At 49.6% G+C, this 27,263-nt stretch overlaps 1 protein-coding gene across 1 annotated transcript in view; it reads right to left on the bottom strand.

Annotated features, from left to right (window-relative positions):
• The window catches only part of SLC25A37 (solute carrier family 25 member 37), a 46,280-nt gene extending 19,251 nt beyond the window's left edge, over positions 1-27,029 (bottom strand). The window contains exon 1 of the mRNA XM_068973962.1: positions 26,723-27,029. Within this exon, the coding sequence (XP_068830063.1) occupies positions 26,723-26,932 (210 nt within the window). The 5' untranslated portion in view covers positions 26,933-27,029. The remainder of the gene's footprint in view (positions 1-26,722) is intronic.
• Between the last annotated feature and the right edge of the window lie 234 nt (positions 27,030-27,263).

Here is a 27,263-nt window from a genome sequence, read left to right as displayed (position 1 = left end):
GAAGATCCCCTGGAGAAGGAAATGGCAACCCAGTCCAGTATTCTTGCCTGGAGAGCTCCATGGACAGAGGAACCTGGCGGGCTGCAGTCCGTGGGGTCGAAAAAGAGTAAGACAAGAGTTAGCAGCTAAACAACAACAACACATTTGCTGGCTGGGAGGAAAGGCAGCCCAGGGCTGGACTAGGGGAGGCCCTGCCTGAAGAGCTTGCTAAGGTGTTTGGAATTTACTTTCCAGTCAAGTGTTTTCCATGGTTACATCCCTTACTTGACACAAGAGTCGCACAGAAGGCAAGCCAGCTGGGACCTGCCACATCTGAGCCACCAGGGAAGCCCTGAAGGGCTGTGTGGCCTTAGGCAAACTGCTTTACTTCTCTGAGCCCCAATGCCTCTATACATAAATAATTATAATAAGTAAGCAGTCACATCACCAGCTAACTCTACCCACTTTACAGACAAAGAAACTGAGGCATAGTAGGATAAGCGACTGGCCCCAAGGTCACAGAGTACAGAAAGGACTGGAAGTCAGATGGACTGGCTCCAGATCATGCCCTTAACCACCAGGCTACACGACCCCCACCTCATGAAAATGTGGGGAAAGGTCACTTGTGACCTGCAGCGTCTCCCTCATCTCTGATGTGCCCTGCTTCTGTGCTGTGCTGTGCTTAGTTGCTCAGTAGTGTCTGACTCTTTGTGACCCCAAGGACTGTAGCCCACCAGGCTCCTCTGTCCATGGGGATTCTCCAGACAAGAATACTGGAGTGGGTTGCTATGCGCTCCTCCAGGAGATCTTCCCAACCCAGGGATTGAACTCAGGTCTCCCACAGAGCATACAGATTCTTTACCGTCTAAGCCACCAGGGATGCCACCCCACTTCTACGACTATGCTAAGTCACATGTACACCAGCTCAAGTACACAACCTTTTAAAGATCGAGTAGCCTTGATGCCTCAAAAACACCTAAATCCTTGATGCGGAAGTCCACAAAGGGCCAGGGGCAGAGGGTTGTGGGGTGGAGGGCTCTATATCCAGACGGTACTTACAGGCCATCAGAACCTAGTCCCTTGGAGGTCACACAGCATCATTCTTCTCCAACTCTGGCCATCAGCCTCACCACTAGGCTCACACAGAACAGGGTACTAGCAGCTAGTTCAACATGAACTCACCTCTCTTCTAGAAAAGACCCTGAATCACCTGTCCATTCAGGCTGTGGGCTGGAAAGACACCCTGACCAACAATCAATGTCCGGCACTCGGTTGGGATCCAAAAACACGCGAGACGAAATGCTCCAGTGGCCAGGCTGCTTGCAAGGAAGAATTTCACTCACCTGGCCTCCCAGAGGCCTCCCCAGACTCAGTGGCCTTGTGTATGTCATTGGCTTAAAAACACCCCACCCACAAGTGAGGACAAGACATCAGGGGCAGAACTGGAAAAACACCTCGTTCGCCCAAGCGTTCTGACTTCCTGGCATCCAGGCAAATTTGCTAAGCCACCACTGTGCACTGAAGAAGAAGTTTAATACAAGTGTCCCCATGGAAGTGACCTGGGAGCACACTCAGAGCACCAGCACATTGACTGTGTGTGGAAGACGCAGAGTCCAGACGGTCCCACTCCCTACTTCAGCCCCCAAGCTCAGCCATCACCTGTTCTGCATGACAGGGGTGGGGAGGGGATTTCCTCTGGGTTTCCATCTGATTTCAGAGCTCTCCTGTCGCACCCATCCAGTTCACACAACGCTGCCTCGCTGATGGGGGAAAAGTTGTGTGACTTGCCTATGCCACTAGAGGCGGTCACCACTGCACCAGGACAGGACAGCTCTCCAGCTCCCAGATCCTGCCCACCTGACCCTCCTTCAACTGTTATTTTGCTATAAAAATCCCAATCGGGGAATCTCAAAGAAATTTCATTCAATCAGACAGTGCCTGGGGTCTGAAGTTCATCCATTCAGTCACCCACCCCATACTGAGCCCTGACAACATGCCAGACTCCGTTCTTAGGATCTGGGGACACAGTAATGGCCCCATCCTCAACCACTGCACTATTTTTGAGCTGCACATGTTTGATGAAGTTACTAAAATTCTTTGCCTTTCAGTGGCCTCATGGGAGAAAATCTCTACTTCATACACTTCTGGAAATGAATAACAAACATGTGTCTCTTGTGTCTCCTGCAAAGGCAAATTCTTTACCACTAGCTCCACCTGGGAAGTCCAAATGAGAAAATATAATAAGTACATTACTTTGTGGACATCACTTTGCTGACAAAGGTCCGTCTAGTCAAAGCTATGGTTTTTCCAAGAGTCATGCACAGATGTGAGAGTTGAACCATAAAGAAGGCTGAGCACCAAAGAATTGATGCTTTTGAATTGTGATGTAGGAGAAGACTCTTGAGAGTCCCTTAGACAGCAAGAAATCCACCCTGAATATTCATTGGAAGGACTGATGCTGAAGCTCCAGTACTTGGCCACCTGATGTAAAGAGCTGACTCTTTGGAAAAGACCCTGATGCTGGGAAAGATTGAGGGCAGGAGGAGAAGGGAGCGACAGAGGATGAGATGGTTGGATGGCATCATCAACTCAATGGACATAAGTTTGAGCAAACTCCTGGAGATAGTAAAGGACAGGGAAGCCTGGCGTGCTGTAGTCCTTGGGGTTGTAAAGAGTCAGACACGACTTAGCAACTGAACAACAAAAAAAACCACATTAACCACCTAGCACAGTAGAGGAGATGCTTGGTAAATGTGACCATTACTAAAAGTTTTTGTAAAAGGGCTCCAGCAAGTATGGAATCACCTATGTTAATACAAATGTCTTTGAAATATCATTAAGAACCACCATCCAAACTAGCTTAATCTTGCCTAGATAGGAGACGTGGGTATTTTTCCCTGCTTGCTCATAAATGGCTGTTTGGCACAAAGGATGTTCATTACAGGCTTGAACTGAATCATTAAGACTACAGAATCAGATAGGCCAAAAATTAAACAACAGAGCCCAGGGTCCCAGAAGGAAGCTACCAGCCACAAGGCACTGAGGACTCCAGGCCACAGTTCCTACAACCTGACAATAAAGGGACAGGGCATTTTCCTAGAAGTCCACTGGTTAGGACTCTGAACTTCCACTGCCGGGGGCACAGGTTTGATCCCTGGTCCAGAACTAAGATCCTGCATGCCACACAGTGTGGTAAAATAAATAAAAATAAAGGGCTGGGGGCTTTCCTGGTGGTCCAGTGGCAAGAAATCTGCCTGCCAACACTGGAGACACAGGTTGATCCCCCTTCTGGGAAGAATCCATATGCCACGGAACAGCTAAGCCTGTGCAACACAACCACTGAGCTTGTGCTCTAGGGCCCGTACTCTGCAACAAGAGAAACCTGCGCACCGAAACTGCAAAGCACCCCCACTCACTGCCACTGGAGAAAGCCTGCAAGTAGCCATGAAGACCCAGCACAGCCAAAAATAAATAAATAAATATTTTTTAAAAAGTAATAAAGCAATAGCAATGGAATCCCCACACTAACCCCCTCTGACCAGAAAGAGGCTTGACAAAGGAGGTGGCCCTGTGGTTTCCAATGGAGTCCAGACCCTCAAAGACCAATGGAACAGGCTCTGGAGCCCCACATGACCTACATCCCAGCCCGGCAGCTTCCTCCTCCCACCTTTGCACCTTTGGCAAGTTACTCAATCCCTCCTACCCTGTTTCCTTCTCTGGAAATGGCGCTCATCGCAGCAGCCACCTTCTAGTCTCTGTGAAGATTAAAAAAATACAATGAATGAAAAGCCCTTTGCCTGGGGTCTGGCATCCAGCTGCTGGGGCTTTTATTTACATTTTTGGTTCTTTTTGATGGGGGTGTTAGTCACTCAGTCGCGTCTGACTCTTTGCGCCATAGACTGTAGCCTGCCAGGCTCCTCTGTCCATGGAATTCTCCAGGCAAGAATATGGGAGGGGGTAGCCATTTCCTTCTCCAGGGAATCTTCCCAACCAGGGATTGAACCCAGGTATCCTGCATTACAGGCAGATTTCCTGAGCCACCAGGGAATTCCCAATTTGGTGGTGGTGGGGAGGCGATACATAGCAAATTCCTAGGAAGATGTCATTTGTACTTGAATTCCTTCACAAGATGACCACCTCCTAGAGAAGGATGCCCCCAGAATCCACCCTGGTTGGAAGCAACACCCCACAAATCACTGCCTATTTGGATGAGATGACCTGAGCCATTGTTGGGAATGACTGGCAGCCTTTACGTTCTCGCTGCCTCTCTTAACAGAAGAGAATCTGAAGCCCAGGAAAATGAGGGGATTTGCACATAGAAGCCTCTAAGGGTTTCGGTCCCTCCCACCCACTCCGTTTCCACATTCACCTCCCTTTGCTCCCCAATTCTAAATGAATGGAACCTGCTGCTTACATTAATCCTGATTATATAAGGAAGGAAACTTGGAGAGTCAGAGAGGAGGGAGGGAAAAGCTAGTGTCAACTTACACTTAGTGCAAAGGGCCCAACATGAAAGAGCTGCAGAAAGTTCACTAAGAGTCCAGGACAATTCAGACCTTTAACTGGTGCTGAAGTCCAGGGCCCCTGCCAGGGTAAGGCCCTTAAGTGCCAAGGTTCCCTGACACTGCTGACTGGCACCCATTCCTGTACGGTCACCACAGGGTGAAGGTCCTCCCCAGTGCTCAAGCACCTGCCACCCTCTGAACTGCAAAGAAACAGGCAGCCAGGGCCACACTGAGCTACAGGACTGGGCACAGGGCGTCTGCTCCCTCCACTGTGCTCTACCCGCAGGTGGGGCAGGCTCTCAGGCCCCTCAGATTCTGGGCATAAATAAACCCACATGGTACTGCTGGGCACAGATATTTCCAAGAATGTCTCACTTTCCCAAACAAGGGCAATCCCCCCAAATGTTCTCACACAGAAAGGAGAGAGTCTTGCGCCAAGAGTCAGAAAGCCTCAGTTCCCATCCAGCCTTGCCAACAAGTCCCTAAGGAACTCCTGGCTGGGTATCCACAGGAATTCCCACCAGCAGGTAAACCCGAGATGTGGGAGATTTCCTCTGTCTAGTCACCCATCCATTACAATTGCAAATACTTGTCTAATGAATGGGCTTCCCCAGTGGTGCTAGTGGTAAAGAACCCACCTGTCAATGCAGGAGACAGATGAGACATGAGTTCAATCCCTGGGTCAAGAAGATCCCCTAGAGGAGGGCATGGCAACCCCTGCCAGTATTCTTGCCTGGAGAATCCAATGGACAGAGAAGCCTGGTGGGCTACAGTCCGTAGGGTCGCACAGAGTGGGACACGACTAAAGTTGACTTAGCACGCACACACACCCAGTGAATAGAGTCACTAGATGATCTCTAAGTCTTAGAGATCTTAAGTCAGAGTCTCTAAGTCTTAGAATCTCTAAGTCTCTTTCTGACTTCTAACATTCTAAATCTATAAAGTCACTCAAGAGTCCTTTGGAAAACAAATGCTTGGGAGGGGAAGTGTTTAATTTGATGCGTGCTTGTGTGCTCAGTTGCTAACTCGTTTCCAGTTCTTTGCAACCCCATGGACTGTAGCCCACCAAGCTCCTCTGTCCATGGGGTTTTCCAGGCAAGAATACTGGAGTGGGTTACCATTTTCTTCTCCAGGAGATCTTTCTGACCCAGGGACTGAACCCACATCTTTTGCATGTCCTGCATTGGCAGGCAGATTCTTTATCACTGAGCCACCAGTAAATGTACGTTATGTTATATACTACACATCTATACTATAGAACCACGGCTTAAAAACACTTGTATTGGACTTCCCTGGTGACACAGTGGATAAGAATCCACCTGCCAATGGAGGAGACATGGGTTCCATCCTTGGTCCGGGAAGATTCCACACGCCTCGAAGCAACTAAGTGCACGCACCGCAACTACTGAGCCCAAACACCCTATGCTCTGCAGTAAGAGAAGCCACTGTAATGAGAAGCCTGTGCACCAAAACAAAGAGGAGCTCCCCTCGCCACTACTAGAGAAAGCTCACACAAAGCACTGAAGACCCAGAACAGCCAAAAATAAAAAATAGACAAATAAAAATTTTAAACACTGTATTAAAAAAAAAAAAAGAATTCCAGCAGAGATTAGAACCCATGTGCATTGCCAGTGGGAGTGTAAAAAGGTACGGCCCCTATGGAAAACAGTATGGAAGTTCCTTAAATAATTAAAAACAGAACTACCACATGATCCAGCCATCCCACCTCTGGGTACAGATCCAGAAGAACTGAAAGCCGAGTCCCAAAGACACACACACACACACACACACACACACACACATATATATATATATACACACACACACACACACACACACCCACGTTCACAGCAGTATTCTTCAAAATAGCCAAAAACTGGAAGCAACCCAAGTGCCCATCCATGGATGAATGAATAAACAAAAGGTGATACTATCCATGCAATGGTATACTATTCAGCCTCAAGAAGGAAAGAAATTCTGACCTGTGCTACAACACAGATGAATGTCAAAGACATGATGCTAAGTGAAATAAACTGGTCACAAAAAGACAAACACTGTATGACTGCACTTAGATGCGGTATCTGGAATAGTCAAATGCAAAGTGACAGAAAGTAGAATGGTGGTTGCCAGGGGGCTGGGGACAATGAGGCGATGCTGTTTAATGTGGACAGTTTCAGTTTGCAAAGATGAGAAAAGTTCTGGAGGTGGATGGGGATGATGGTTGTACAAATATGTCGATATACCAAAAAATAATAATAATAATGTCGATATAACACAGTAGTGAAATGCACACTGAAAAAAGGCTAAGATGGCAAGTTTTATATGTATTTTAACCACAGCTTTTTAAATTTTAGGACATTTTTAAATTTAAAATGATTTTTCTAATAACCACAGTTTTTAAACACTAACAATCTTATCAATATCTCACTCCACATGCGTTTCTGAAATCATAGTCTGAAGACTGGCCACAATCCAATAGTTCCCTGAGGTTTCCTTGAACACCTGGGAGAGCACTTTGGGGTTTGTTTATCTGTTTGGTGAAGGCAGTCAGGAGTCTCAAATGCACCATGTAATCCTCATGGACACAGTAACATTCCCAGCCTAGAGGAAGTACCTGGAAATTCCACCCAAGATGGAACAAAGGCAGAAGCTTTGACAGAAGACAGAAAGGCTTTGGGGCTTCCCAGGTGGCACTGTGGTAAAAAATCTGCCTGCCAATGGAGAAGATGCAAGAGAGATGGGTTCCATCTCTGGGTTGGGAAGATCCCCTGGAGGAGGGCATGGTAATCCACTCCCATATTCTTGCCTGGAGAATCCAATGGACAGAGGAGCCTGGTGGGCTCCACTCCATGGGGTCGCAAAGAGTCAGACACAACCGAGCAACTAAACACACACACAACAGAAAGGCTTAAGATGCAGAGCTGGGATGCTCACCCTTTTCCACAGGCTGGAGGTCAGTACACACAGGCCTGTCCCAGCCCAAGGCCAGCACGCCAGGAAGCAGTATCCCACCTGTTCAGGTGTGGCAGGAGCTGCCAAAAACCAGCCACACATTTGTATCTGAGAGACTGGGTGACCACACAGGTGGTTCCTGCCCTGCCTTCAGAGCCAGGAGCAGAGGTGGCTGGCTCAGGGCTGTGGTGACAGCTCTCCCGGATCCACCCTGGACAGACTCAGAGAGCCAGGTACCTCACAAGCCCCATGGACGGTTCCCCAGTCAAGAGTGGTCCTGCCAGCTTCTGCAAGACCGGCTTCCACACCCTTCCACAGAGACCACACCTTCCAAAGGGAGCCTCACGATTAGCCTATTATCCACAGGAAAAAAAATCTTTTCAAAGCTACCCTGTCGCCACCCTTCTCTTGCTCATTCCTCTACTACTAATTACATCAGGTGATGCATCTGCATGCCTGCCTTCTATTAAAGTCTGAGAGAAACACAAAGAGGCAGCCTCAGATGCTGTGATCTCTGTGCCCCAGCACTGTGCTTTACCGCAACAGACACTCAAGAACTGAGGAGCTTCCCTGGGGGCTCAGTGGTAACGAATCTGTCTGCCAATGCAGGAGACACGGGTTCAATCCCTGGTCCCAGAGGATCCCACATGCCATGGGGCAACTAAGCCTGTGGACTACGACTATTGAGCCTGTGCTCCGTAACAAGAGAAGTCACCGCAATGAGAGTAGCCCCCGCTCACCGCAACTAGAGAGAAGCCTGCACATCAACAAAGGCCCAGCACAGCCAAAAATAAATAAACAATAATAATACATAATCAATGGAGGAGGGCTCTGAGGTACACTGTATTTCATTCACAAAGCAGGCATTTTAAGGCCCAGATGCACTCTCCTCCCCAAATGGCCATCTGCTTGCTGAGCATCTGTGTCCCATGGAGCGAGACATTTCATGTTTTCTGGGGCCTAACACGCAGGATAAGAGCCTAGGATATGAGCCCAGTGAGAGCCAAGCTCCAGAGTTGAGGGGAACACCAGAGGGCGAAGGACAGGCCTCAGGGAAATTTTCCAGACGTTACTGAAGCCAGATTTCCCACAAACACTGCTGTCACATCAGCCCCGTAAGGCTGAAAGATTTACATGCAGGCGGGGCCAGGTCACAGCTGGAGGGGATGTTCTCCCGTTTCTTCACATACCCTTCCTACCAGACAAAAACAGAGAAAGAGGACAAAAGACCAGAACCACCAGGCTTGATGTGCTAAAGGTCTCAGAGGAAAGATGCCAAAGGTAACATCCTGAACACTCACCTTTCAGTCTCCAAAATCCACTTGCACGTACTACTTTCTGCACAGACAAATTATTTTCTAAGTTCAAGGGGAGCTATTTTTGTTTCCCTGAATGCTGAAGAGAATGGCAAGAACGTTTGATCCTGGATGAGATTTCATACCAATGAAAACCCTCATCCTGGAAACAGAGCTCAGGTGTACGGTTTAAACCAAAGTCGAATGACAAGAAGGGTTTCCAGAAAGGAGGAGAGATGAATGGGTGCTGGGGATGAAAGAGAGGGGCCAGACCACAGGAGTCTCGTGTTGGTAAAACAGGGTCATTCTACCAACAGATTCTCCCAACAACAAAGAGTGTGCTGCTAGGGGAGCTGGGGATGCTTGGGGTAGGCAGAGAGTCCCTGTCTTCAAGGAGGTTATAGTCCAGGAGGGGCAGGAAAGAGCAAACCAAAAATCATACAAATAAAAAGTTACAAACTAAGAGGGTGACAGAGGATGAAATGGTTGAAATCGACTCAATGGACATGAGTTTGAGCAAACTCCAGGAGATAGGGAAGGACAGGGCAGCCTAGAGTGCTGCAGTCCCTGGGGTTGCAAAGAGTCGGACACAACTGAGCAACTGAACGACAACAGCAAACCATCCTGAAGTAAAGGACAAGGTAAAGATGCTGTGACAGCAAAGACAGGGATAGAGTTTAGGTTCGAGGGTCCCGGAAGCAACTTTGAAGGAGTGACCGGAAGCCTGGGGGGAGTCACGCAGAAAGAAGCACAGAAGAAGGGGGCCATCTTCCAGGTACCTGCAGGTGGGATGTGAACAGAGGCCCCGAGGAAGGTGATGTCACTGCAGCCAGCTGGATGCCAGGAGCACAACGCAGCCTGTGCTGAGCCCTGAAAAGAGGACAGTCAGCTGACCGTCTATGCAATGTTTCAGTCTCTCTGGCTCTGATCTGAACACAAGCCATGGGGAGTGATGGTGTTCCCGTCACCGTGATGGGAGTGGCGGCAGCAAGCCTTCCAAGGTAAGGAGTGGCCCCTTCATCCTGTCATTCCCACCAAAGTTCACCCAAAATGCCCCAGCTGTCTGGGCTCACCCATCCTTGCTGCTGGCAAAACTGGGTGACCGTGGCTGTGCCGGCTGACCCCTCGATGACTCAGCTTCCTGGTAGTGAGCTCATAAAACGGCCCAGGCAGGAAGGAGTCAGAGAGCTATAAACAGAGCCTTCCAGAAGCATCGGCTACATGGCTCCCCCCAACCCCGATTCCATGGTGGGACCGTGGCCATTCAGCATTTCTAGAATTGTCTGAATGAACAGTTCACAGTCTTCTAGTGTTGCAGTTAAAGGTTTCAAGTAAATTAAATAGACTACCATTTCTTGGCAGATACCCTAGGAAACAAGGTCCCCCAAAAGTATCTGGGCATCTAGTTCTTTTCCTGCTAGCTCCCTGGTAGAATTCCAGGGTGTGTGTGTCGGGGTGTGGGGGGGTCGTCCTCCTAGCTTCCTCCTTAAAGCCGAAGGGCTTGTAAGTCTATACTTTACATTCCAAATCAAAAGACAGTGCCCAAAGTTACACAGCCCATGCAAACAGAGTAGAACTTTTAGAACTAGCAGCCTCCTAAGAAACCATATAGTTTTAGTTCCATTTTGCCATTTTACAGATGAACAAACTGAGATTCAGACAACTGAAATGCTTTCTAAGAGTCTGGTGGGCCGGTGGGCTTCTGGTTATCACAAGCTAATTAAAACTCACCCTAAAATGCAAATTGAATGTTCTGTGTGTGTCTCCAGAGAAAGGATCCATTTTGCTATGTTTTTCCTCCTTTCATGCCCTGCCCTCCATACTCAAGCTCTCGGTTGGCAAAGGTTCTTCCTGTCCCTTCAACTCTGGCTGCTCAGAGAGGATCAGAAATCTGTTTTCAATTTAAAAGCCACTTCTAGTAAAAGCCCAGCTCTGTAGTTAACTTTCATTTTTTTAGGTTCTGAAAGGGAATTTCAGAAATTTTCTTATGATTAGATTATCGGAAAACTCAAAAGACCCTGGAAGAGACATTCAAGAGGAGGTTAAAGTGAGAATTTTTACACCAGGTCAGGGGAAGTGTCACCGGCTGGGCCAATCACGGATGCCAGTGGAGCGAACAGCACTAACTCCAAGGATAACAGATCCCGTGGTGACAAACTGCAGTGTCAACTCCTTCTCTACCTCCTTCTGAACCTCAAAAGACTTTCTCAGAGGCAAAGAAGGAACCAGGAGTCTCTCTAACGTGTCAATGTATTCCTTATTAATACTCTGTTTTTTTTAAAAAGAAAAATTGCTAAAGCTGACATTCTTTCTTTTTTAATCAATGTCTTTTTCATCTTGCTTTAGGTATTTTTTAAACTGAATTATAGCTGATTTACAATGCTATTTAATTTCAGGTGTATAGCAAAGTGATTCATATATATATATATATATATATAAAATACTTTTTCAGATTCTTTTCCATTATGGGTTATTATAAGGTATTGAATATAGTTTCCTGTGCAATGCAGTAGGTTCCTGTTGTTTATCTGTTTTATATATAGTAGTGTGTATCTGTTAATCCCAAACTCCTAATTTATCCCTTCCCCATCCCCGTTCCCCTTTGGTAACTGTAAATTTGCTTTCTTCGTCATTGGGTCTGTTTCTGTTTTGTAAATAAGTTCATCTGTAACATTTTTTTTAGATTCCACAAGTGACATCATATGATATTTGTCTTGCTCTGTCTGACTGAGTGAAGCTGATATTCTTGCTGCTCTGAGGACTAATTATAAATCTTCAGTCATTTTCGAAATAAATTTATTTAATGTTTCACACTTCCTGGCATAAATACACTCATTAATTCAGTGATTGTCTGAGAAGCCAAGATTCTAGGGAAAACAGTTTTTCAACACACTTACACTAAAAGAGAGTTCTCTAGTCTTTCTCGCTCATTTTAGGTTATTAACCCTTTCACTGACAGCCCCTATTCCAGCAGGGCATCTTCTCTGGTTTAATGTCCACCAGATCCAACTTTTGCTTCTACCCCAACTGTTTCTCCTGGGGAACAGCTTGGCATTGTTAAGCAACACTGAAAAAGGCCCACGCACGTCCTCCTTCAAAACACCCAGCAGGTTTAGTAACAAAGACCTCAGATGCCAGGGAAATCCACAGACACAGAAAGAGAAGGCTGGCGTTGGGGTCGGTCAGTTCTTGCCCGTGTCACAGGACTGGTCTTGTGGAGAAACAGGACTCAGTTTTTAGAAGCTGGGAGATCCAGGAGCGTTTCTCTCTTAACCTGGACTGATATGGGCACCAGAAGGAAAATCCTCAAGAGCCAGCAGCTTCCAGTCTTTATCAGAATCATTGGAGGTGGATGGACAAGACCCAGGAACTGAACTCTTTGCATTTAGAGAAGGATCCACCAGAGACAGAAGGACTCAAAAAGAGAGGGCAGGAAAAAAAAAAAAAAAAGACCAACTATTCAGGTGCCTTTAAAAAGTGACAAGGAGGGGGCGACCCTGGTGGATCAGCAGTAAAGAATCTGCCTGCCAATGCAGGAGATGCAGGTTCGATCCCTGGTCCTAGAGGATTCCACATGCAGTGAAACAACTAAGCCGGTGTGCTATAACTACTGACCCTGTGCTCTAGAGCCCAGGAGCCACACCTACTGAAGCCTGTGAGCCTAAAGCCTGTGCTCCGCAAACAGAGAAGCCGTTGCAATGAGAAGCCCAAGTACTGCGATTAGAGAGCAGCCCCTACTTTCGTGACCAGAGAAAACCCCATGTGGCAGTGAAGACTCAGCAAAGCCAAAGATAAAGGAATAGAACATTTTAATGTCATTAAAAGGAAGTAACAAGGAATGAGGCAGGAATCTGAGTATCCATCACAGGTCCCCGTATGGGGCTCGAGATTAACTTCCGTCACCACCACGTTTCTCTCATCACCCTCTAAACTGTGATCTGGGCCTGAAAAGGTTACTCAGGCAAACCCTAAACCTCACCAAATCATGTGCCTGTATTTAATTTTTAGCTACTTGCCTGGCTGCTGCTCCAGCTGGCATTTGCCACTCATGTCACCCATCAGTTAGGAGCCGATTATGAGCAGACATGCCTGTGACATGACAGCTTTCCTCCCTTCCTCTGTGTTATTGACTCCTCTGGTCCTCAGCTCTGCAGGCAAAGTTCCCACCAGGGGGAGGCTGGGCCTCCCTGGATGCTGCCAAGCAGTCACTTGGTGGTCAAACAGTGAATTAAAATTCAGAATGCGGGGGGAGGGAAGAAGAAGGAATTTCAGAATGGGGGGCAGGCCCTGGTGTGACCCCCTCCCCACCTCCAACACAAAAACTTCCTTGGCTGATTCTGTGGGCAGAATGCTCAGAGCAGAAACCCAAAATCAGAGTGACAGGGGAGGGTACAGGTGTTCTGGAGATGGCCAGGCACCCTGGGGACAGGCTGTGACATTCCAGGGGAGAGGGAACTGTACAGTTCTGTCCTACCATCTATATCTCCTTCGGTCTAGATACAGATGTTGATATATTATTTCTTCCAGGGCCCTTTTCCTGATCGCTCTTGACAAGGTTTGGTTTCTGTGAGAAGAGACTCATCACCCCCCTCCAGGAAAAATTCAATGATACCTCTGTCCTTCTGGCAGACAGGGGACTTCTGCGGGGACGGACCTCACAGGCGAAAAGCCTCCAGGCTTCCAGTGCTTGGCACAGGTAGTCACACCCACATGCTCCCAGTTTTGAATTAATATTGTCATTAAAATGAAGACTAGGGGATGATGCTGCACTTTTACACATGCCCTTTAACTCTTTCTCGGTAGAGAAATTCCATTAATCAGGCTTATGCAAGCCAACACTTAGCAAACAAGCCGTGGAAACAGTGACTAAGGGAAGAGAGCTGGTTCTACAGTCCATGACATGCCCTGGGTTCGTCCTTAGACTTTCTCACTCATGTACACACACACCAGCATCTTCTTTCCCTTAGAAAGGTTTCCCCCTATTTCTTCAGTGTGGCTTCTGAGATCTGATCATCAGGCAATCATTCGTTCCTCTAATTCAGGCTGGAGACAGCCCTGGGACACCCATGGGCTACAGCCTCTATTCCAGGGGAGCAGAGCACCCCACTGCAAGTCAGAGGCAGGGCCCTGCATGTTTCCATTCCTAGCAAGTTGGCTGGCAAGCTTCCTGCAGCTGCCAGCACCCACCCTCACATCTACCTTCCACACCATCTGCCAGGACCAGGGCAAGGCAACATGCCAGCAAAACCCCCTCCCTGTGGGCAGTGTGAGGAAAGGAGGACCAGGGACCCCAGGACAAAGGCATCTGTGCCCTACCTCCTTCCCTTCTTACTTTCAATAATCAGTGGCCATGAGTAACCATAGCACACAGAGCAGCAAGGGACCAAAGTAGGTAAGGGCATCAGCAGATACAGAGAGTCATGCTTCAGGATGATCGGCCACCTTTCTCAGTCCCCAACCTCACCCGCCTGCCACTCAAGGGGACAGACTCACCTGCAAAATGAAATGGAGCCTCTAAGGTGATAACCCCACGGAGATGAAAGGGAGGGGCCCCCACTCCCTGGAGGAATCCTTAATCACTGGCCTTAATCACAGAAGTTGTATGCAGGCCTCTCATCGCTGGTCCGACATCATCAATTTTAAATGTATTTCTGAGCATGCCCCAGAGTATAATTGGCTCTTCCTGATTACCCAGCGAAAGAGGTGGTGGCAGACGGCCACCCTGGTCTTTATTCAACAGATGGGAGACACAGAAGGTAAGGAGAGAGGCTAAGTGCCCAAGGCCATGCAGCTGCAGCGAATCCTGCAGTGGCGGGAACCAGAGCCTGTATTTTCCATTCCAACTAGCTAAACCTACCCCTTTAACAGGATCCCAGTTTGATAATAAATACCACGGTCTGGCACCTGCAGAGAGCTTTATACTTTGTAAATGGTATAAAGGTCTGTTGACTGCAAAACAGGCTGTATTTTCTTACCACATGTATTAAGTGGAACTGAAAGGGAGGTGCAGCGGGCATTGTTACTCTTCCTTATTTGAGATGAGAAAACTGCAGCCCTAGCAGACCAAGGAACTATGATGTAGTACTCTTTCCACAGGTCATTTTTAGGCTGTCTTTTGGAAAGGAATCCTTAAGCTAATCCAAAATCAAGTTACTATACCGAGTCCAACTTTGACTCACTGCTAAAATGAGAATGTGCCATAGCAGCTGCAGTTGGCTCCAGAGAAAGAAGCCAGAGAGAACCAAAAGTATCCTATGGCAATAACCATTTGTGATCATCCCCTTGCCCTACATATTGGAACAGGAGACCAAGGAACTCCTACCTACAAGTTAGAGCTCCGAGTTCCAGGCTAGACTATGACTGTTTGCCAGAGCTTCCTCAGCTCCAGTTTCTCCCTCCCAAAAATGCAGCTGGGACCCCAAAGTCTCCTCTCAGAACCCAGCTCAAGGGCTCTGCCATCATTAACATGAGTCTACATCTCAGCACTTCACATGCTTGCTCCTACCTGATTCCTTTCCTCAACTTGCCTTTAACAGGATCCCAGTTTGGTAATAAATACCATGGCCTGGCACCTGCAGAGAGCTTTATACTTTGTCCATGGTATAAAGGTCTATACCAGTACCTTCAGCGCTGGTATAGCAGAAAGAGGCACAAGTTCCAGGCCATGTTATTGTTCTGAAGCTTAGTTTTCTCATTTATGAAATGAGACACTGTGGGTACCTTTTCCTATCTTCAGAGGAGAGCTAAGAGGATCAAGTGACAGAATATAGATTAAAACAACACGAAAATAATGCAATATAGAGTTACAACAGCAACATACAAGTATAACCAAGCATTCAAGCAATAACACTTTCTGGGGTGGTCCAGTGGTTAAGAATTCACCTTGCAATGCAGGGGATGTCGGCATGATCCCTGGTCAGGGAATAAGGATTCCACATGTGGAGCAACTAAGCCTGTGTGCCGCACAACTACTGAGGCCATCTGCCACAACTAGAGAGCCCATGCACGGCAACGAAAGAGCCTGCCTGATGCAACGAAGATCCTGTGGGCGTCAATTAAGATCCAATGCAAATAAAAAATGAATTTAAAAAAAAATCAGTCTAAAAAAAGTAGTAACACTTTCAGAAATGATAATAGGAGCCAATAGAAAGTAAGAGCTTACCACTTACCACTGACACTATTCTTAACATTCTAGTTGTAGCATAATTCATTCTCATAGCAACACACTATGAGGTGTGCAGTGTTTCATTCCCATTTCACAGATGAGAAAAATAAGGCACAGAAAGGTTTCAGCAATTTGTCCAGGCACCAGTCAGGCAGTCTGGACTCAGGGCCCATGCTGTTAACCTGAAAAGCCCTTAATCATTCAGCATATTACCTCTGATACAATCTGTCATTAGTGGGGCCTGTTGAGGTTTGGGCTTTCCTGGTGTCTCAGAGGATAAATAATCTGCCTGCAATGCAGGAGATGCAGGTTTGATCCCTGGGTCAGGAAAATCCCCTGGAGAAGGAAACGGCTATTCACTCCAAAATTCTTGCCGGGAGAAATCTATGGACAGAGGAGGCTAGTGGGCTAGAGTCCATGGGGTCACAAAGAGGTGGACACGACTGAGACAAGCCACCTGCAAACGTGATCCCACCTGGGCTACGCAACAGCCCTGTCCAGTAGGTAAACAGATGATGTCAGTCCAGGCGACTAATAATAGTCTATGAGACACGGAGACACCAAGCCAGAGTAATAACTCATCCAGGTTTCCAAGCAGATGAGTGGCAGGATGGGGACTTCAATTCATGGGGCCTGACCCCTCCACCCCCAGCCTAGTGCCCTTTCCAGGGGTCCCAACACCAGCACAAGTCTGACACACATGCCCCCCTCCCCAACGCCTACCCACAGCAGCATCTCCGGGGAACAAAGGCTGAGGCCACACTGAGAGATACATCAGGGGCCTCTGCCACCAGACCTCAGGGGACAGCGCCTTTCTGAGTCACTCACAGGATTTTGTGTGTGATGGATCCGGAGGCTTGTGGCCCCAGGGGACATCCTCTCGGGGACACAAAGTGGCAGTCCCTCCACCTGACCCACGGTGGCCAGACATTTCCTAAACCTGTTATGCAACTTTTGCTTCAACCAAGCTGCTGCTGGGATTTCGCTCTATTTCAACATGTTTTGTTTTCTCTTCAGAGAGAAAGCACAAATGTGAAACCAAAACACTTCTTAGTGACCAGACAACGGCCCTTCCCGGCAGGCTGGGATTACTGGGCGGGTAGGGGGCGGGGCAGGGGGTTGGTTCTCAAAGTTACCTTCTGGGAGCCAATTTCAGCTTCCAGAATGACTAACAACCACAGGGGTGAGGAAGAGGATGTGTGTGTGTGGTGGGGGGTGGGGCACAGTACAACTGAAGGCCACTGTTTCCCAGAGGGGAAGGAGCCAACTCAAGAGTGCCCAGCAAAGAGCCCCCAGTGACACTGCCCTGCCGGCCCCAGAATTTCAAGATGGCAGGCTGAGCCCTTCTGAGTTCACACACCCCGGCCCTTGCACCCATATGGAAGTCAATATCAAGTTGGGTCATTCTTCTCCCCAAAGTGAGCCGGTCTCATCACCTAAGCTCAGGGTCTAATTACAGGGAACAGGCTCTGGAAATAGGAGCCAGGACTTATTTTGGTTGCCTGGTTAAGGAGGGCCCACAGTCAGTGTGCACGAATGAAGTGGGTGGCCAGATGAATAAACAGCCTCATCAGGGGCTTGTGGGTTCCACCACAGAAAACGGACAGACAAAGGGGCTGAGAGAGTCTCTGTGTGGCCAAGGACAGCAGGGATCCCAAACAACGCTAAGCAAAACAAAATAAAAACTAGCACTTGTTTAATAGCAGGTTTTAAAGCACTTCCCCCACCCCCACCTCACATCTCTTTAAAACAACTGACTCATTCAACAAAGAGTCACAGAAAACCTTTACGTGTCTCTGGAGAGTAGGTCCGAGGGGGAGAAGGGTCTGGGTCTCAGCATGCCACTCAAGGTAGTCCAGGTTTATTCTGAAGGCAATGGGGACAGCCATGTGGTATCAGGTGGAGAGAGACACTACCGGAAGTGAACTGAGACAATGGGGCTGCAGCTCGACCCCCTCAGGCCCCTCTCAGGCTCTGCTGCACCACGGAGAACAGGCTGGATTTTCAGTTCCAATCAGCTAGCTTCGCCCCTTTAACATGATCCTCATTTGATAATAAATACCATGGCCTGGCACCTGCAGAGAGCTTTAAGCTTTATAAACTGTGATCACTACAAACCTGGTTGCATTTTCTTCCAAGACTCAATTAAGTAGATCTGAAAGGTAGGTAGGACGAGTATTATTACTCTTCCCTGTTTAAGGAGAGAAAACTGGGGATGAGCAGGATCAGCTAAGAAGGATTTGTGGGCATTCATTCAACAAATACTTAACTGAGCACCTTCTATGTGCCCGGAACTGTTTCTGGCAAAGGGAACACCCAAGAGAACAAAGGGGTCAAAAATTCCTGCCCTTTGGGAGCTGACATTCGAATGAGGGAAGACAGACTGTGAAAAATGGAGATCATATTACAACTATGAAAAAAATACTAAATTATGTAAACTTATACGTATTAAGTTAAAGGTATTGTGGGTTACAGGGTAACACATGCTGTGGAGAAAAGCAGGTCTGGGCAGTGGGGAAGTGCAAGCAAAAAAGGAGGGGAGAGAAGGGGCGGGTTTATCCAGTTGTGACTCTGTGATCAGGGAAGCCCGCAAAGTACAGGAGACAGCAGCAGAGTCCCCTGAACCAGCAGAAGGGAGAAGAAAACAGATCTAAGGAGGATCACAGATGCAGGAGTGGACAGGTCTTGGAAGCATATGGGGAGAGGGGAAGGGGGGCAGAGATGGAGGAAATGCTGAAGACCATCCCCAACCTTCTGAGGAAGGGGGCCCAGGCCAAAGGGAAGACCAGAGGAGAGGGTAGGATGTCCATGATGGACGCTAAGGCAGCCAACTGGACATGTCTCCAAGGCAACAAGATACCCAGCTCCCAGACAGACCCGACCAGAGACACAGATGTGCAACCCATGAGTTATCAGCACCCAGGGAGGAAAAGAGATGTGTCCCGAGAGACAAAAAGGTGGAGGACAGAACTGTGAGGAAGACCAGGAGGCTGCCTGTCATCAAGAGAGACTGGGAAAAGGGTAGCTGAATTTATTAGCCAGGAAATCGCTGGTAGCCTAGTGGGGTTTCAGCAGAGCAGTGGGTACAAAGGAAATCAACCCTGAATAGTCACCGGAAAGTACTGATGCTGAAGCTGAAGCTCCAATACTTTGGCCACCTAACACAAAGAGCCGACTCGCTGGAAAAGACCCTGATGTTGAGAAAGATTGAAGGCAAAAGGAGAAGGGAGCAGCAGAGGATGAAATGGTTAGAGAGCACCAACCCAGTAGACATGAATCTAAACAAACTGCAGGAGACAGTGACTAAATAGATGCAAAATGCCAGAGGTCTGGGGGGAGGGGGGAGGTGCCAAGGGGAGGAGGCAGAAACTGAGTGTCAACCACCCTTTCCCAACATTTGTTATTTTAAGGAGGAAAAACTCTTGGGGCACATGGGGTCAAGGTGAGCTGCCTGGGGTTGGTTTGTTATTTTAGATGAGACAAGTATGGATTCAGAAATGCTCTTAAGAAGGAACCAATGGCTGGAGATGGGGACGGGGTAGAGGCCAAGATACTGGAACTGGGTTACTCAAGAGACAGATGACCAAAATAACTATGACTGTGACCTTGAGAACTTAGGCACCAGACACTGCAGCAAAAGCTTTACATACGTCATGCCCACTTGATTCTTTCAATAAAAAAGAATCTGGGTCTTGGGATTCATATTCCCAGTCTATAGACAAGGAAACTGAGCTTAGAGAGGTCAAGTAAGAGGGCCCAGGAGAAGAGTCAGGATTTAAACCCAGGTGTACATCGGTGGTTGCTACACCCACTGATTCTCCTTAGAAGAAGGAAGGACCCTCTTACTTTACAATAGAAGAAGGGGCAGGGATTGGCAGGCTAGTAGGAAGGACAGTTAGAGGAAGAAGAATTGGATGGAGTCCGGGTTCCTCTAGGAACAGAGAGCAAGATGCCACACAGGCTGAAAAAATTGGAAGGGTGGGAGTCTGAGAAGCAAGGTAGTCTGAAGCAGCTGCTGAGCAGGATGGAAGCTGACTGACCAGAGCACAGGGAAGGCCAGGCTGGGGCCCCAAACGCTTGGCACACAGGGCAACAGTGGACACAATGTGAGGGTTTCTCCCGAAAGGCTGGGCTTCCCTGTGGGCATTGGGTTGTTGGGGATCAGATGTGGGCAGGCAGGTGTTGGAAGATCCCAAGGCAAAGAAACTATGGGCTGGGGAGTGGCTGCCGTGATGGGCTGTGGGGGCCAGGCTGGACCAGGAAGCCAGGGATGCAATGAGATGAGACAGAGAAGAGGTGAGAGTCTTCACACAGTGTGGCCAGACTCTGAGACGTCTGAATGCACGATTTCAGGGGCAGAAAGGTTCAGGGCCAGGACAAGGCCCTTAGAAGTAACAGCCATGGACCTGAGTGGCGTAAAGAATAGAGGGATTTGGGACTTCCCTGGTGGTCTGTGCTTCCGATGCAGGGGACACAGGTTCGATCCCTGGTTGGGGAAGTTCCACACAATGTGCAGTGGGCAAAAAAAAAAGAATGGAGGCACTTGGATGTTAGTCAGGTGGTGATCAAAATGGAACACTCTCAGGATAATAGAATTCAGGATGAACGAACAGTCTGTGAGCCAGATGTCAACATCCAGAGGATGAGGGAAAGTGGCTGGATCGTGTTGTTGTTGATGATGGTACTGAAGCTGAAAGGTCCCACCCAGAGGACAGTCCTAACAGGAGGTAATGATAAGCGCTGTAAGGACTTAACCCTCACAGATATCCAGGACATCAGTACCATTTTTTCCTTCTTTTATAAATGGAGAAACCGGGCAGAGAGGTGAAGACACTTGCCCCAGGTCACACCCAAGTGGGAAGCAGGACCACAGTCTGGCTCAAGAGTCCCTCCCCCTACCCACCCCGCCATCCCAGTGGAGAAGGTGAGTAGTAACACACGGAGAAGAGGGACAGACGCCGGTGGAAGTGGATGGCAGGAGCCTCAAAGGGAAGGGAGAGCTTGATACGGTGAGCACGTAACAGTGGGAGGGTCACAGCCCCAAGGTGCCTGGTTTAAACTAATGGGAATCATCTCGACCTGAGAGGCATCAGGGAGAGGCCTCAGGAGAAGCGCCGGATGTCTGTCGGCACAGGGAGAGGAAGGAACATCCAGGGAAGATGTGAAGGAGTCAGTTATAAGGAACTTCCACAGAGTCCAGAGGAAAAATAAAGAAGGAAGCCAGGGAAAGTTGGTTCAGGAAAGAGAAAGCAGGAAGAAAATTAGCTTCTGCATTTCATAGATAAGGAAACTACCAGAATTCCGAAAAGTTAAGTGTCCCACCCAACCGGTAAGTCAAAAGCCTGGGATCTGAACTGCCCCAAACCAGTTCTCTGCCGCTGAGAATTCAGGCTCAGAAGGAGTCTGAGGGCACGTTTGCAGTTAAAGTGATTGGAGGAAGCTTCCTATGAAAAATGGCAGCAGTGAACATTCCAAGGTGTTGGCTGGGAGAGGAGGGAAGGCTTTGGGCGAAGCAGAACTCACAAGGAAGATTTAAAAACAAAAAGAAAACTCTCTGGGCAGGAAAGCTTGGGGACCAGGGCAGACAGGAAATAAGCCAGAAAGTTCGGGGGTTCAAGAGAGACTGCCAAAGGCTTCCTCGAACACAAGCAAGCCAGTTCATCCAGGGCGTCAGGGAATGCCAGAGGGGTCCAGACCCCAAGCCTGTAAACAAAGGAAAGCAGGACTCGAGTTTGGAGACTGGTCACCACCCTAAAGATCGAGGGGACAAAGGCCCTAATCAATGAAAGGGCCACAGGTGGCTAAAACGTGCCCAGGGGCAACCAGGAAAGGCACAGGATGCCCACTCCACAGAGCGATGCCCTCTGCCTCACCTGACAAGCCCCCTACCTCAAGGGCAAGGCCCCTACCCCTTGTGTGCCCCAAGGCATGATTTGAAAACTGCAATTGAACCCCCCCTCCCAGTTAGCCCCAGTGCTTCCCCCTATTGAAGATCTGAGGCCACCTTGGCTGCCCGCTATAATCTCAAGGGCTATCCCCTCCAAGCCCTCTGCCCTGGCCTTGCCCTCCCCCATTTCTGGACAGAGGGGGCCAGCAGTAGGCAGGAAAGTAGCCACGTGGGGGCCAAGCGCTGTCTCTGGAACCAGATCCCTGCCCCCACTCCTCCAGCAGACCCCAGGCCTGGGCATCAGCACGTGGCCTGCGCATTCATGAAACGAACAGCAGTACAGAAGTTCAAGAAAAATTCCTCGCTGGACTCCACGCCACTCCCAGAGCCACCTTACAGAAAAGTGCTCCTTCCCACTGAAGGAGGATGGAGAAGAAGGGAAGGGCAGGATCGGAAGGAGACTGAAAAATCACTGTACTTTTGTCCAAGAAACGAGAGCAACTTGGGATTTCACACTCTTTGGAAGCAGAGTGGCATCTCCTGAGCTGTATGTGGTTTTGAAAGCACTGGAGTGGGTAGGAGGGACGCTGGCAGCTGCCTTCATCACTCCGTCCCATGCTGAGGACCCTAGCAGTCTGCTTGGCACTGCGGAGACCAAGATGAGCAAAGCCAGAGGTGGAGGAACGCTGAGCTGCCTGGCACCTGCCCGCCTCGCTGCTGCTGCTCCTCAGAGCTCAGCACTGCCAGGGACGGAAACCCCTGAGGCCAAGCGAGGCTTCCAACTGGCTCGGCACCCACCAGCTCCTAGAGAGAAGGCTTAGACTCAACCAGCTCGGCCGGCTGTCAGTGCCCTGCCATCCGGCTGCACCCTAGCGGGGCAGGAGGGCTTCCCCCAGCAGAGCTTAAAGGGACTGCGTTTCCCTGACAAGCAAAGCAAGAGAAGGGTCAGCGGAAGATCTCTCGCTTCAAATCTTTCCTGTTTCCTTCTGCCCCTGCTTTCGCCACCGCGAGACGCGGGGCATGGTCAGAGAGCGGTGTGCCTAATCTGGTTGGAATTTCCTCCTCCACCCACCTGGCATTCTCCCCACAGTCCTGAGCGCTCCGGACCAGGGGTTCTCACGTCTATCCCAAGTGCTGGTCTAGGCGACCACACCATTGGGCCCTCTGGAGCACCAGGGAGAGAGAGGCGTATGGCAGAGCTGCTGCAAAGCCCCAGCTGGAATGGAACAAGTCATGGCGACCTCTGGGTGACAACCCTACAGGGTCCCCTCACTCCCTCCCTTGGGACCACTGCAAGGTCCTGGCAGCCTGTCCCTTTACAGATGAGTAAGCAGTCATATGCCACTAACGTGGGGCCAAGGGAGAGAGAAAGACACAGAAAGGAGGGGGAAAGTTGCCAAAAGTCTTCTAAATCCCCACTTAAGAATCACAGGCTGTTGACTGCTGGAACTCGAGAGGTGTTAGTGATGATGACGTTCAGTGTTTTCTCAGACTTTTTGGCCTAGCCAGAGGTACACTTTGCACAGCCACTCAGAGAACACACATATACACAACCCAGACTGTCACAGAGCAACAGTACTTCTTACTGCATGCCACACATGCTTGTATTAATATTTTGTACTCTCACCAACCTGGCTTTTTAAGAATGTTTCTCCCACTAATGGTCACCACCCATTTTGAAAAATGCAAGTCATTAAGGTGACATTGGGTGGAGGGGATTTCACAGAAAAGTATATGCAATATTACAATGTGAAGCATTTGCTAGGCTGACTTTCCACACGTAAGGCACAACAGAGCAGCTTGTTGGGCTCAGAATTGAAAGTGACCAGTTCTGAGCACCATGGTCCACACACCATATAGGAGAGAAAAACTGGAAAACACAGGCCCATCCAACACTCTCACTGAACTTTACAAGATCAAGGTTAAAAATGTGTGCCTTATAAAATACAAGAAAAAAAATTTTTTTTTCCTTTCAAGAAGGAATTTTTTTTTTCCTTTCATTGATTGGGCTGCAAGTGTAATTAATTATTTCAAGTTGCAAGTAATATAAAAAGAAGACAATGAGTATTCTGTGTTCATAGAAAGGGGGACAGGTGAAAAATAGGAAATATTAACTGGTCCATAACCCCCATTTCACTAGTGACAGAACAGTGCCTAAAGAATGAAGCAAGTTAGGGGCTGGGCTTGAACCCCAACCCAGGGCTCCTGACTCAGTTACTCACAGTCTCCACCATCCCATCCCTGTTATTTAAGAAGAACACAGTGAAGGTCTCCCCAGGTGGAGCGTTTCCCTGTCTGAAGCATGGATGGTCCCTGACATCTCATGTTGGACACCAACACTTATGTTGGTTTTAGCACACCTCTGTTGCAGCCTTGCTAGGGTCACACAGCGGGGCTCACGCCACTTAACTCTCTCTGTGCCTTTTAGCCCCACTGCAAAATGAAAAGAGTAATCCAAGGAAACTGTAGCAAAAAAAAACAAAAAACAAAAAAACCGCCAAGAGATGCTTTAAAGCCAAACCGTTATGCTCAAAACCAGAACCCCCAAGGGTCTTTATTCAGAGCCAGGATTATAATCCCAGAATCTAGAAATTGTTCCTGATTAGCTAACCCAAACCTGTATTTTATTTATTATTTTTAAAATTTTATTTTATTTTTTGGCTGCACCACACAGCATGTGGGATCTTAGTTCGCCAACCAGGGATTGAACTCGTGCCCCCTATGTCTGAAGCACAGTTAACCACTGGACCACCAGGGAAGGTCCCCCAAGCCTTCATTTTACAGTCAAGTTCCACAAAATGACTTGCCCAGAACAGCTAAACCAACTCCTTTGACCACACACATGACATTAACCTGTCCACAAGTGAAAACTGCTACAGAAAACAATACCAAGTACATAGTAACAAGTGGATCAAAACATACCAACCCCTAGAGAGCAGAAGGAGGGGCAGGGAAGAGACTAAACATAGATCACACAATTCAAACACATGTAATTAAGCCCTCTTAGGGGCTTCCCCAGTGGCTCAGCAGGAAAGAATCCACCTGCCATGCAAGAGATCCAAGAGATCTAGATCCCTGGGTCAGGAAGATGCCCTGGAGAAGGGAATAGAAGCCCGCTCTAGTACTCTTGCCTGGAGAACCCATAGACAACAGAGCCTGATGTGTTACAGTCCATACGGTCACAAAACAGTCAGACACAACTGAGCGACTTAGCATGCACACAAGAGTGTCATGCTGCATAACTAACCCTAAAAACAAGCTCCAATGATGCCTTGAACCAAACTCACAGCAGAGGTCAAGAGCCTCAGAAGTGGTCTAGTTCTTTGACGGCTCATGCCTGCTCAAATGACATCTCCCGGCTCCTAACCTTCCCACACTCTGTCCAAGGCACTTGAGACAACAGCTTCAAATATGGGGACTTTTTATTACATGTGAAGGATTATTTCCTATACAAATGCCACCTGGTGTCCGTCCAGGGTCTTTCTTGGAGTGACTTTGAAAACCTAAGAGAAAAAAATCTCCCTGTGGCCTCCATAACCCTGGCAGGCAAGGACCGTTCCTTTAATCTCCCTCTGGCATGCCGGAGAGCAGAGGGGTGATGATGACTCAGACCCAGCAGCACAACATAAGAGTTGGGGCTCACCTTAATGTGAATGCCCATGGCCTTCTCTCCGGACCGGTATCTGTCCAGCCACTGACTGCCAGCTCTAAGAACTGCTCAGAGCAGGAAAACCCTCTGCATTAGACATTCTGGCCTTCCCACCACTCATGTGCAGCCAGCATCAGAAACAAGATACAGACGCTAGTTGGGGAACTCTGTTGGGTCTGCCTTCCAAGGTAACTGCCACCTAGAGAAGTCCCCAAATCTCCGAAGCACACCGGGGCTGGAGTCGGCGGGTACCGGTGGTGCATGAGCCCTTGCAGGCTAATCCAGTTCATCGCTCTGTGCCTCAGTTTCTTCATGTTAATTTCCACAGCTGCTGTACGAATTAGATGAGTTCTGCCTACAGAACTGCAATGTATCAGTAATAGTATTACTTCCCCGTAGCACTCTATCCCCGGTCATTCCGTATCCTGAACAAGCTGACTTAGTGCAGCTCAGACAAAAATCCGCCTGGTTAAAGCTACCTCCTGACAGCAATGCATTTAAAACTGCCCGGGAAGCGCGGGGCAAACTGAACGGCTATTACACAACTCATAAGAAAGGCTACATAGCACACGCTCTGCCTGCCTGCCCGCCTCCCTGCAACAGAAGGAGAAGGCAAATGTCACTGTCTCACTGCCTCTCAGCTGCTCGGCTGCCAAAGGGCGGGCGGCCGGGCCAGCCGGGTCGGGGCCACGTTTCTCGGCGCGAGTGTGGTTAGCGCTCCCGGCGGCGAGCCCCTCGGGGACGGCGCACGTGTGTGGGAGCCCCGATCACCCGGCGGCGGCCAGCTGACGCCACTCGTCGCGGCTCGGACACCGAGCACGCCAGTGGGAGCCGCGACGAGCCGGGACCGCAAACCCTCCGATCGCGTGGCCAGACGTGGTAAGACTGCTCAAAGCCATACCGGCCGGCTCCGTCTGGAGCCCCGCCGCCACCGCCGAGGCCAGCGGTGCTCTCCCCTTCTCCTCGCCGGCGGCAGCGCCGCCAGCAGCCTGGGCCTGGAACTCGGCGGGAGCGGCGAAGCGGGGCGCCGGCTGGGGCACCCTCGTGGGCGCGCGAGGGGGGGGGGGTTTGCCCCCGGGGGCCCAAGCGCACAGCGGAAGGAGCTACGCGGCGCACTCCCAGGCGCCCAGGCTGCGCGCGCCAGCTCCCGGTGGGACCTAGGAGATCCGGGGGCGCCGCGGCGCTTAAGGGGAGCGCGGTTGCGGAGGGCTGCTTCCAGGCGGCTCCCGCGGGGGATGCATAAGCACACGCGTGCGCTCGCTCCTTCTCTAAAGTCTCCTGGAGCCTCACCTTCACTGAGTCTACCGGGTACATGACCGAGTGCTCCAGGATCCCGGCCATCGCTCCGGCTGTCATGTGGGTGGATAAGGAGGCGCTGGTCGGCAGGTTCTCATAGTCCTCCGACCCGGCGTCCTTGCAGCCGCCGCCGCCATCTCGGCTGTCCCCATCCATCCTGCGCGCCCCAGCCTGGCTCCCTACGCCGCCACGGCGTAGCTCCATTCGCCGGCTCCGCGCGGCGCGGGAGGCTGCAGGAGGCGGGCGGGGCGGGGGAGGGGGCGAAAAACTTCACTTCTTTAAAGTGGGAACCACCTCTCCGGTGCTGCGGGGCCTGACGCCATGGCGGGCTGGGGTGGAGCAGAGGGGCCCGAGACACCAATCACTGAAAAAGAAGAGACGGGCTCCGGCCGCGCCATTGGTGTGCAGGATAGTGGGGACCCGCCTCCCTGTGTGACGTAACGGTCCAGTGCAAATTTCCAAGCTACCGGACGGGGGCGAGAGGAGGACGTGGGGTGTCCCGGGAAGTCGTCTTACCTCCTGGTGGGGTGGTGCT

Source organism: Capricornis sumatraensis, chromosome 6 (assembly GCF_032405125.1).
Source record: "Capricornis sumatraensis isolate serow.1 chromosome 6, serow.2, whole genome shotgun sequence".
NCBI classification, from domain to species: Eukaryota; Metazoa; Chordata; class Mammalia; order Artiodactyla; family Bovidae; genus Capricornis; species Capricornis sumatraensis.
This window is presented reverse-complemented; position numbering and strand designations above follow the sequence as displayed.